Below are 12,527 nucleotides of genomic sequence, written 5' to 3' on the forward strand. Positions count from 1 at the left end.
TTTCCCATTGACACAGAATGGGTAAAACCCTTTGATACATCTGGCCCAAAGTTTTTAATCCCAGCCTTCACACGTGAAAGTGGCCACTTAGGAGAAAGCACCCTTTTTTTAGTGCTGGCACCAGTTTATGATTTTCTCTGTGCCAGATACCAGTAGCACTTTATATCTGGTAAATAGGATCATTTAACATAGTCTCAAAAGGATGTCTGATTTGAACTGAGCTGCAAATACCTTGGTGATTGCCCCTCTCTGAATAAAAGAGCAATGTAAACGAGGAAACGGATATAGCCCATTTTTGGTGCAGAGAACTGACTTTGATACCCGAAGGTGAGAAATTAAAATTAAACATAAAATTAAAATAACACATAGGATTCAAACACCTACAAAAAGCACACTGTTACACAATTGTGCTGGTAAACGCAGACAGCTTCTATCTGCCTTGCGTGTCAGAAAAATAGAGGTACCAAGGAGTGATACTTTCCGGGGAAGGATGTGCGAAACGGTAAAGAGTGAATGCACCTTCACCTTTACTATAACATGTCACTACTGCCAAAGGAGGGCTTTAACCAGAATGATGAATGAAAGGCCCAAATGTGACACAAGTGAAAAATAGAAAGCAAGGTAAATACTGTCCTAAGACACATTTTCAATTAAGCCAGTTAATACAATGACATAGACTGGGCTGAATAAGGGCTTATTGTTTCTGGAGAGGCACAGCTTGGGTCCCTTAGCAAGATACTAGGCCTAGACATGGATTTAATGATTATGCTAGAAAAACATATAGGGATGAAGGGAAATGCTTGACAAGAAGCACAAGTCCTTGGTGACAATGGGACTGAAGTGGAAAATTTCATAAATGACATATGAACCGATTTCTTCATGGAGTTGGCAGTCAATATTCAGGGCAACAAACTAAAAGACGCTGTAGAAAGAAATCAACAACAAATTCATTTTCAAAAGCTCTCAACACACATGAGCAGTCATGGGTAAAGATAAAAACCCAATAGGTTTGTCTGTGGTGCCATGTGTATGCAGGAAATCATGTAGCCTGGGTGAACATTACGCTGCATATACAATTTCAAATTCTCCATTTCTGTTTCTATGCTTTGAGGATTTAAATGTTAGTTCACCTAATACACAAGGGTATGGCAAGGAGTCTATCAGTCTAAATCAATTCCATTCCAACCCCATATTTTTACTGATCAACAAACAGTCACAGACAACTTAAAATATCCAGCAAAACAAATGTTTATTAACATACAAACTTTTGGCACACCTTGCCACTCTTGTATAAGTAGTATACCAGGAACACAAAATGAAATCCCAGTATACACACATCTGCAGTTTTTCATAATGCTTTGGCATATAAGCTACTGTAATATGTGCAGAGATGATTACTGAATAATATATTGCACAAACGTCCCTTTATTAATCCTGACATGTGCCTCTACCACTCTTATCTCCCACCCCTGTTTATGGTTGCTGAGGCTATGGGTTAATACCCTTGACAGATCCTTGTGATGAAGCTGACACAAGGGATGAGAAGTAAACTTGGCTTTCCTCAGCAGACGTCAATTTCATTGCTAACAAGGTGCATACATTTTCTTGTCTTTGCAACAGTTCACCAAGTTTTTGGAGGTTTTTGGTAATGCCTCCATGACTCATCATCAGCTGCCTCGTGATAGCTCTATTCGTCATTACTAAATTATGAGTTAACACATTCTGACTCTCCACAGCTTGTAATTGTTTTCTTTTTAACTTTAAAGATTCCTTATTGATCTTATTAGCTTCCTGCTGGAGGATATTTTGCTTCTCCAGGCTACTATTAAGTTTCTTAAGCTGCTGAGAGCATATTGTTGGGGTATGTAATAGTGTTTGTTCAATGTGCCCTTGTTGGGGCATGGTTTCGGTCTGCTCAGTTCCACTGTGCTGCATTTCAGTGAAAGAAAACCTTTGCTCCTCTGGACATTGATCAGAAAGTGGGTGTTCCAGGATATAATCCACATAGTTCTGTTCAAAGGGCAGTACTTCTCTGCTTGAATATTCAGTGGGCGAGAGCTTTTCTAAGCCGTAATCTTTGGAACCCTCTGCTAATGGCAGTGCCTCTGTTGCATATGTGGAGATGTACAGGGGTACAGCCTCCTGAACTCCATGTTTTGATAGTGTTCTGTCCAAAAAAGCTTGTCTTGTGTCAAACCTTCCTTGCACTTCCTCCAGTTGAGTAGATACAGATTCTTCTTTCACTGGCTGTTGAATACAGGACTTTGTTCTGTTATCTGTGTAAGAAAAACCAGTTGCACATAATAACATGTTCTATTTATGAACATAAACTGCTTACGTGTCTATGCTTGTACACACGAACATGCCTTAAAACAGTAAAATGGCATGATATACAGTGCATCAACATCTAAATCATGCAATATTTTCTCGCAGCCTTTACCACAGGACGGTAGGTACCTTCCAGTTACATAAGGCATAATAAATGCAACACATCATTGATGACCCAAACATGTTATCCTTGTAACGCCTTTTATTAATAATTAAAAATACCTTGCAGCATTGAAATAGATTGCTAAACAAGGAATATCAGACCAGAGTAATTATATTTTGAAGGCTTAGCTGTCCCTTTAAGTTGAAGATGCTGCCTTCACATGCTTTCCAGGTGAGTGATGACTATCACTTGATTTGTGCGTCCTTTGTGTTCCAAATCAACTGGGCACTTTCCAGCTATGCCTGTAGCATCTCCATTAGAACATGTAACGATTACTTCTACCCATGGTAGTGATGTTAAAAGGGTACCATTCATTTATGAGATGATATTCAGATGGAAATTAATATCTCACATACATAATTAAGACATAGCCAAGTTTGATGACAGAAATAAATGGTGTCATCTTTTGCTGACCTGGTCACTGTATGTTAGACACAGGATCTATGTCTGCGTAACGGTATATTTAGGGTCAACAGAGTGAATTTATTAACAGTTGTTGGAATACATTTTTCTTCAAAATAAAGCTCTTCTCACATTCGCGGCATGGAAAAAGTATATTTTTTCGAGGTAATTCCCGACCAGATGGGGTTCTTACACAAGTGCATGTCATGAGAGTTTACAGCCCTTTCCTTATTTAGCACTAGATATTACTCAGGAACACTCACTATATAAATTAACTTTTAGCAATCTTGAAATGTGCTCCATTGTGCCAAAGGTACTAATTCTTCTCATTAGAATTTGTTATGCCTTGGTTGTGTCCATCATGCCCACATAGATTTGTTATATGGTTGCATAGATCCGATTGCACTTAATACAATCAGGATTCTCTCAGTATTTTTCTTCCATAATACAAATTTCTTCAGCTAAGAATACTAAAAATTCTAATAATCTTGGGCCTCTCCAGGTCAAAAATGATGTACCTTTTTCCTTAATGGGCACTCTATAATGCTAAACACATAGATATCTTTTTCATTCAGTGACATTTCCTATTTCAAAGACATTTAATTTGCTTCAGTTTGTAGTGCATGGCATGACATTAATAAATGTGCATTATAAATGCTTCCAATATCCCTGTCATACAATGCCAAAATGAATAGAATTTTTCAGATTTTCCCAACAGGTTTCTTTCTATAGCTTTTTTTGGCACAGTCCTCCAGCATTTTTCGTTTACTATAGCTAGTAAGAAAACCCAGGTGAAATGATTTCTCTATAAATGAAACAATATGGCAATCAGAGTGCCTACTGATTCACCTTTTTGATAGTGCTTGTCAAAATAGCAGATTCTTTGAGCATTGTCGTGCATGCTCAGGAAACACTTGAGGCTTATTTCAAATTAAGATTACTCTATACCAGTGGTCTCCAAACGTTGTAATGCCGCGCCACCACCCCCAGTTGGAAAATAGAAATTATTGCCCCCCCTCAGAATTTTTCACAATTATTGGTGGCAATGTTTAAATAGGTCTTGACCTATTTAAACATTGCAGTTAAGTACTGTTTCCTTTTTAGAAATGCAATAATATGCTTCTGTTTAAAACAAAGGCCTGTTGTCTGTATAATGCTTCTTTTGGCCAGAGTCTGGCACCCCCCCTGGGATCACTTGAGGCCCCCCTAGGGGGGGCCGCCCCCAAGTTTGAAGACCTCTGCTCTATATCTAAGGATTCCACCCTCACTGGTTTGATTCCAACACAGAATTTACATGCTGAAATCACGGTCAATAATGCCTAGTCCAAAATCACAATGGAATAATATATCACTTCTTAAGGTACTTTTCTAAAGTGTTAAAGATAATCTTGGTTTGAAAAAATAATTTGAATGGTGCCTGGAAATGATTATTAACCAATCAAACACTGTAGCGCCACAAAAAAGGGGCTGAAAATGTTATCTCTTCAAAACTAAAATCTGATCAGAAGACTCCATTCCAGAAGGAACTCCCCTGGTTCCCCATCCATGTCACAAAACAACTCAAACTGGATGCCTTACTCATAAGCCCAGTCATCTCAGGATTCCTCCCTACCTTGCAGCACTTCACACTCCTTCTGCTGCAGAAAGAGGATTCAAGAGAAAGAACTCACTCCTACTGCAAACACCAGCTCAAACACTTCCTTATCAATAAAAATTTCATTTTCTGGAGATGCTCCCAACCTTTGTAACTCTCTTTCTCTGTCTGTTAAAACACAGCCTGTTCCGCTCACCTTCAGGAACCTACCAAAACCCAACTATACTGCCTTTGTCTAAATTACCATATTTGCTCATTTGCCTGGCTGTCCGCCTCATTCCTTAATATCTTACTGGCAATAGTTTTATACTCTTCAGTTACTCTTCCCATGCACTGTATTTCTACATAAAAAAACATAAATATAATAAAAAATAAACATTTGATAGACACAATTTAATTTCCTTTTAGTACTCAAAGATTGACAGTGATGAAACCTTACAACCTCACTGTTCAATATTACTATGTTGGTTACAACCCTTAAAACATGATCTGCCCCAGGAGACAATTCAAAAACAAACTTTTGCTGACAACAAGTGAAGTTCCAACTCCATGGATTAAAAGAATTCAGCACTTTCTCAGGAATTGTGAATAGGGATGAAATTTCTTCCAGGAGGTTTGGAAGGACATAATACATTATTTTTTAATAATTCTGTATGATTTCAGAATACAAAAATAGGTTGTAGTGCCACACACAACTGGCATTTTAAAAACCAAGTACAGCATGCTTAGTCACAAAATAAATAGGTTGTGTTGCTTACCTCAGAATTATTTATAGGTGTTCACTAAAGGAATGAAGACGTATTGTGGCTCATAAAGTAGTCAGATTAAGAAAGTAATATACTTTGGCTTTTGTATCAACTTGAAGTTCCTGATTTTGTTCTTGTGTGTTAAGACTTAGTTAGATAGCTAATGTTTATCTTTCTTACCTATTTTAGAAAGTGCAAGACACAGGTGACTGACTTTACTGGGGCTCTTGGATTAGTGGGGCTCACAGGAAAGGACCACACTGAAAACAGCTAGGTTATCATGGGCCACAGTGTTTACTATCAATCAGGCAAGTATGCAGATATTCTGAACAGAGTCAAATCTAGGGCTCACAAGTGTATATGCAACCGAGCTGGGTTTTGGTAAAGTACTGAGTGCATTTCCAATATTAGGTGAAGACAACAAACGGAAAAAGGCTCAATCTGTACTAGAATGCAAAATAAATAAAATTGACCTCAGTGATGCTAAAAATGTTAACTCGACTAGAATCTATGGGGGAAATAATGATGGACCCTTTTGAAAGAAAAGAGAATATCACCTGGTAGCATGTGCCAAAGTTATGCAGGCGATTGGAACTAATGATGCGAAAGGATGCTGAAGTTATTTGTCTGAAAGTACTAGTATGTTTCAAATGAAATCTCACCGCTAAGATTATGGACCTACAAGCGAACCAGCGCTATTACTGACTTTCATTTTTAGGATCATAAACCCAATGCTGATCACTGATGTACCTTAACTATGAGAGTCAGAAAGATTAATGCATTGGTTCTTAGCATTACAATTGTGTAACAGAGGCCTGGAAGTGAGAAGCTTTCTGGCTCAGATCTACAGTTTAAGTCACTTTGAGAATTTGTAGTCCTAAAAATATGGCACGTTTTTACTATACACATAAACACCAAGTTAGGTATTAAATTGTGGTGCAGTCACCTTTATGTACCAGAAGGATCCTTGAAGTAGTCCATTAATGCATTGAAAAGAAAGTCACTTCTTTGTTATTGCAACCTACTGCTATTCACTAGCTCTGTGAGGCAACTAGTGGTAGATATGTGATACTTAAATAGATAACACAGCAGATGGAGGAAATATTCGTCCAAGAGTACACTTGTAGTTCAAAGCAAGGGTTACATGCGGTAGGTTAGGCTACTTAATTAAATCCTTCTTTGATCAGCTTTGATCTAGGCAAACGCAGACTGGCATATAGCATAGAATATTGATCTGCATCTATGTTAATGAAACTCTTTAAATATTTACACCATGATACTACTGCAATGATTTATGCAAGATTAAATGCAGAATTGGTTGGAGCATCAAAAGAAGTAGGGAGTAAAGCATATGTCCAATTGGTACCTGCGCTATTGAATTCAGATGAGTGACTTATGGAAGATTTATCATTTTTTATTGCTCTTGTTATTACATCTGGGAATCTCAATGCTAACAGCGAAGAAAAGGATTACTCTGAAGACACTATGCAACACACTTAAAATCTACTACAAATTTTATATGCTGTCTATTAGAAAACTAAAAGATGAATGCACCAAGGCTTTTGTAAAAGTGAAGAGACTGCATATAGGACTCACCAAAATGTCATATGTCTATTTCTTGATCACTGAGGGCCTCATTATGAGTTTGGCTGGCGGCGGAGCCGGGACGCCAAATTCTTTGGGTCACAAGACCGCCAGTTCAGTTTTCGCCTGCTGGCCCTATTATGAGTTTCCCACTGGCCCAGCGAGAAACTACCCACAACATTGACACTGCCTTGTAATCGAGCCGGCGGAAATGTTGTGGTGCGTCGGGTGCGACAGCATCCATTGTGCTTTTCACTGCCTGTAATTCAGGCAGTGAAAAATGCGATGGAGCTGCCCACAGCGGTCCCTCCACTACCCATGTCAAGTGCATGGGCAGTGCAGGGGCCCCATCTCCGCCAGCCTTTCCATGGCGGTGGAACTGCCGTACAAAAGCTGGCAGACACAGGACTAGGAATCGGAATCCCCAGGGCATCGCTGCTTGCAGCGCTGCCCTGGCATATTAAGACTACCAGCCCCGCCAGGTAGTCAGCCATCAAAAAAGTGGCAGTGCCGGAGGTCGGACCGTGGCGCTTTTGCCATGTTCATAATGTGGCTGTCGGCCCGCCGCCACCGCGAGTCTGGCAGTCCTAATACCACCAGACTTGTAATTAGGTCCGGAGTGTTGATTTCTAGACCCACAGCAACAACTTTGCTGAGAGCCTAGCAAGGAAGAAGAGGTTAGTAAGAAACTAGTAAGAGAGTGATGTCATAAATGTTTCTTAACTTTAACTAATAGATTAAATGAATTGCAAACCTTCGAACCATTTTACCTATCACAGTGATATCTACAATTTACCTTGTTTTCTGGTATGTAATTTTTATTGAGAATACAGCCTCCACATGTGGTTAATAAAATGTATTGCATATTAAAAAGTTTGCACAAATGTACAACACGTCTGTTTCTTTCATCCACAATTTGTAGCCATTCCCTGCACAATAAGGCTTAGACAGGTGAAAAGTGGTAATAAAACCCAATCATCATTCATTTTCTAAATGTGAATTAAGGGAAGGCTCAATTAGAGAGTTTATCACTGTAATTAATTGAGATAACCATTCACATCAAATTAATAGGTGGAGTGTGTGTGTGTGTGTGGTGTGTGTGTGGTATGTGTGGTGTGTGTGTGTGTCTGTGTAAATTTAAAGCCATGCTATTTTCCTGGTAAACACATTTAGTATCTGATACAGCAATACTATGACTGATTCATTAGAAAAAGGATTTTCTTTCTAAATATGGTTAGTTGGAAAAGTGCTGCAAAAAAAGATGTGCAATACAAATCTGTCCATGCAATTATCAATTTGTTACACCATATGACTTGAAAAAAAGAAAACTGATTCACTGGTGGGCACATGTTGGACTGAAAATTCTAGTAAAAAGGCAGGACAACAAACACTTGTTATGCTATTTGTAAGATGCTTGTGGCAAACTCAGATGATGGTGCGGTTTGATTTGTGCAGTAGAAAACACTATTAGTTTACATTTTAAAATACATATGTTTATTTTATAAACTCCACAGAGAAAAGGAAAACACTCAATTCAGATTCTTGCTACGTAAAATTGTATTTCATGTAAAGACAAAGCAATGAACAATTTTAGAATGGAAAACGTATATATTAACTTGGCAATATATGATCACAGAATCAGGAGGCTAAGTCTGTCTCTTTCTCTATGAAAACAATTAGATCCATATGTTACTGTTAGGCGACAATCTGCCAAACGTAAATACATATGTTACTAGAAATGTGTCAAACTATATTAATGTTGTAAGTATGCTGAATTGGCATCACATTTTAGAGCCATAAATTAAATACATCTGAACAAAATATTTTAACTTTCTCTTTGATGGTTATGGACTAACATGTGAAGGCATACAGGTTGTGTGTGCATATAATGTAAAATATATCAGTGCTCATACTGTAAAAGATCTGAATGAAGACTGCAATCCATGGAATAATGTAATAATTGGTGTGTTAAAGAAAGAGCGAAAATATTGGTTTAAAAATAAATCATTTGTAGTAATATTTGCATGTTCTTATTTGATAGTATGTTTCTTTGTGCCATCTCTAATTAATAGGGTTTGATTCCTTCTTGTGAGCTGCATCTCATTATGTATATCGGCGATGCCAGCTTGCACCCTTCTGCGACCACTTGAATTTGGGTACTGCAGGATACAATTTTTTCATTCTTTGCATGGTGTCACTGTGCGAGCCGCTGAGAACGTACCTCACTTCATCCACATGATGAAGCCAACCAGTGATAAGTATGCATCAATGACCTAAAGGATATTGAAAGTGGATTCAGATGTTGTCTCAATGCTATCGAGTTGTCCTTTTTCTCAAACGCAACCAAACTGAATGGGCTTTCTGAGTAATATCTTATCCTACCTTCATGTGAAATAAGACCTTAAAAAGTCAGGTTGTCATTGATCAAGTTATTTAATTTCTCTCTCAAAAGTCTCTTTGCGTTTCTATTACTGCAGATTCTTAAGGTGCTCTCTTTTCAGAATTGTAACCATATATATCCCTCTGAATTTTTAGAAGGCACGGCAGACTATCACTCTGGTGGGCTTCGTCCAATCAATCTGAATGCACCATTTGACTAGATAATTGCACGATGCAGGCCATTCAGACTATCCAAGTGCAACCCGCACCTACTTGGTGCCCTTTATGGTCCAGGAAGGAGAGGGCAACTCAAACATAGGTGCAGTTTTCCTATGTATGTGCACAAAATTCACCTTTTCTGTCGCTTAGAGACGATATTTGTTGATTTTGTAACCTAAAGTCACTTTTTGAAGGAGGATTGTGTCTTAGTCTATTTGATTACTGAAAAGAATAGTTTCTTCTATAAAAGTAAGAATGTGTCTTACCAAGTTTAAAAGAGACTTTTGCCACAATAAAGAGGTTCATATATAATTTTGTAAAAAGATTTGTCTTGAAAGGTGGGGTCCATCTACCGAATAATATGGACTGTCTTCCAACATGGCAGATATACACAGGTATAAAGTAGTAAGGAGTTATGCTGCATGATGAAGTTCCCAGTATAAGAGTCCCCAAGGTAAGTTGAAAAAACATAGCACTGTCAAAGGCGTTGCAGATGTACCCGATCAGCAAAAAATGCTAAGAACAAGCCAGCAAGCCGTTAAGTATCAGCAGTGGATCTGCCTACATGCAAGACATAACAAAATGTTATTAACAATTTACAGGTATCCAAAATTATGCTTTTAGAGCGAAATGTGGTTTGTGGAATCTTGTGTGACTTTTTTAATTTGAGCACGCCATTTGTGTGCAAAAGTCTTGCAAGATACCAGTAGGAAACCAATTCAAGGTGAAAATGTCGGTATAAACTGTCCTCTTGTAAGCAAATTATTATGCAAAGTTGTGCCATGTGAAATCTTTAGATAGTCTGCAAATGTGCAATTTGAAATTTGGAAATTATGTGAAATTCATTGGCATAAATAAAATTGTTTAGACGTGTCCAAACCACATAAGTAATATTTCATCCACAGTACACCACATACCAGAGATCTCTGTATCAATTAGATCATAAGGGAGCCACAAAATCTGATCTAATCAGTGTGTACTGAAACACTTACCATATTATATGCTCAGTAACTCCACCAAGATTACAGGGCTCACCTGGACATGAAGTGGAAAGACTTTAAAACTTTTTCATTTCTCTACCCCTAGACAACTGTCCAGTGTTTAAATAAACATGTCGTCATCAGTAGCAAGTTGTGAACCCTAGCAGAAACTTCTGTATCCGACATCACTAACATCAACCCTTGACAACCAGAAAGGCGAGGTGTCGGCCAAATCATAATTGGCTAATTCATTCATGTGTGTTTCTATATTTGCATAATTGAAAACCGCAACCATTGCAGAAAACGTTCTAGTGAACTGATCAACCTAAGGAGGCCTCTCTTTCATCTGTCCTGGGCCTCAGGAGTGGTCATGCTCAAGTGCCCTGTGTGAACAAACATGAAACAAAGGAGAAGTGATTGATATGGCACGCTGTGCCCCAGCTTCAAGATGCATGAGGACAAAAAATACATTACCAGTATTAAATGGGACAATAGAAGGTCTTAGAAAGAGGTGGTGGTGGTGGCTGCATGGAAACAAGTGAGAATGATTTACAGAGCCAAGAATAAAATATGTACTAACAATGGATGACTCGTAATGCAATCCAGAATAGAAAAGTCACAAATGACATATCTAACTTGGTAAAGTGGTTTTCAGCAAGTTAGAAAACCAACCAAAACGATCAAGGAAAAAACACAAATATATTACTCTGGAGTTAGAAAACCTGTCCAAAACACCCAGAAAACTAATTAGTGAACCCCTGAGCATTTAAAATATTAACTAGAAGTCAATACTGAGCCAAAAAAGAACACCATTCGCCAGGTGCCCAGTCGCGGCTGGCATGGCAGGAATTAGAAAGTTTAAAATAGAAATGTTAACGATGTCCTAATTTTGTGTTGGGCCTTTTCCAATGTACATGCTTTATTACAGAAGAAGGTAAGCCCTTTCTATCCCCTCTTTTCATGAACCACTTCCCATTATTTACATTTTATAGTGGCATGGTACCTAGCCATTTCTGTCACTTACCCCACTATGTACTGTTCGTTTTCTGTGCTTCTAAACACGTCTGTCCTCTTTCTCTGCTACAGTGAGGTAGAACGTGTGCTGTTTCACGTCTCCCACTCAATTACTTCACCGCAAAACAAACACGTGATGTGGTAATAATGTTTTTTAATTTTCAATTTTTTATTTGAGCATGCATTTCAGGAAATGTTCAATCTCTACTACATAAATACATCACATAGATTAGTCAGCTTGTTTTCAGGATGTATAGACTTACAAACAGGTCAGTGGAGATGCCTCTTATCTCATCGTAGCAAAATAATACAGAAAAGGTGGGGTAAAGAGATATGGGTGTAGAATAATAATAATATCTGTATGCCCAGCTGCCATATCCTGTCCATATGCCTTGAGCAATTAAACATTTGAGCTAAAGGCAGACATTATATCTCCTTTATATATGGTCACTCACATTTAGGTGCAGGGACATAGTTTGTATTTAGATTATTTTAACGTTTTTATATTGTCCTAAATGCTGAATCAAAGGTGGCTTCAAGTCGCTTTTGCTAAGGATTCGCTATGCAACAGTTTTTCCATACCTGGAGGTAAACACTTCAATAAAGGGTGGAAAAAGTTTTCCATAGGCTGCTGTTCGATCCACATTTCATAATACCGCAGATGTTTTAAGGCATGAACAAAGTGGGCATTAGACCAGGGCCGCTGCCTTCCAAGCGCCTCCTGGAAAAGTAAGCATTCTTTCTCTATAGTTCACCTCTCTCTACTTCTGTATCTCAAACTCTTTCCTTCTCTGTGCCTACGTCTACGGTTGATTCAGTCACTCTTTGTGAGTGTCATCAGAAGGACTTTTAGAGCCCCAGAAAGACGTTTTCAAATGCTTTAGTTTGAACCCCATTTCTGAACAGTTATTTTACATCGTGCAGGCTTCAGTTAGGTGAAAATGGGCAATTAATTTCAAACTTGATAAAAACAGGGGACCCAAAATATGTTTTGCAGGGGCCCAGAAAATCCTTAAGACAACGCTGTAAAACAGGACTTCATTTCCATGTCTAATATGCAGGTTAAGATGTTCCCAAAACATTTGGAGGTCCACCGTATTGAAGCTGGTGGACAGATG

General features: G+C 38.3%; 1 protein-coding gene across 8 annotated transcripts in view; it reads right to left on the reverse strand.

The window, feature by feature from the left end:
- Nucleotides 1-12,527, reverse strand: part of NFIA (nuclear factor I A) — an 807,499-nt gene that overhangs the window by 214,322 nt on the left and 580,650 nt on the right. The window contains exon 5 of one of the 8 annotated variants that reach the window (XM_069232554.1): nt 1,242-2,276. The exons of the other annotated variants lie outside the window; for them this stretch is intronic. Within the exon in view, the coding sequence (XP_069088655.1) occupies nt 1,489-2,276 (788 nt within the window). The 3' untranslated portion in view covers nt 1,242-1,488. Of the gene's footprint in view, nt 1-1,241; nt 2,277-12,527 lie in introns of those variants that run through there. 8 annotated transcript variants of the gene reach the window in all.

This window comes from Pleurodeles waltl, chromosome 4_2, assembly GCF_031143425.1.
Source record: "Pleurodeles waltl isolate 20211129_DDA chromosome 4_2, aPleWal1.hap1.20221129, whole genome shotgun sequence".
In the NCBI taxonomy this organism is placed as follows: Eukaryota; Metazoa; Chordata; class Amphibia; order Caudata; family Salamandridae; genus Pleurodeles; species Pleurodeles waltl.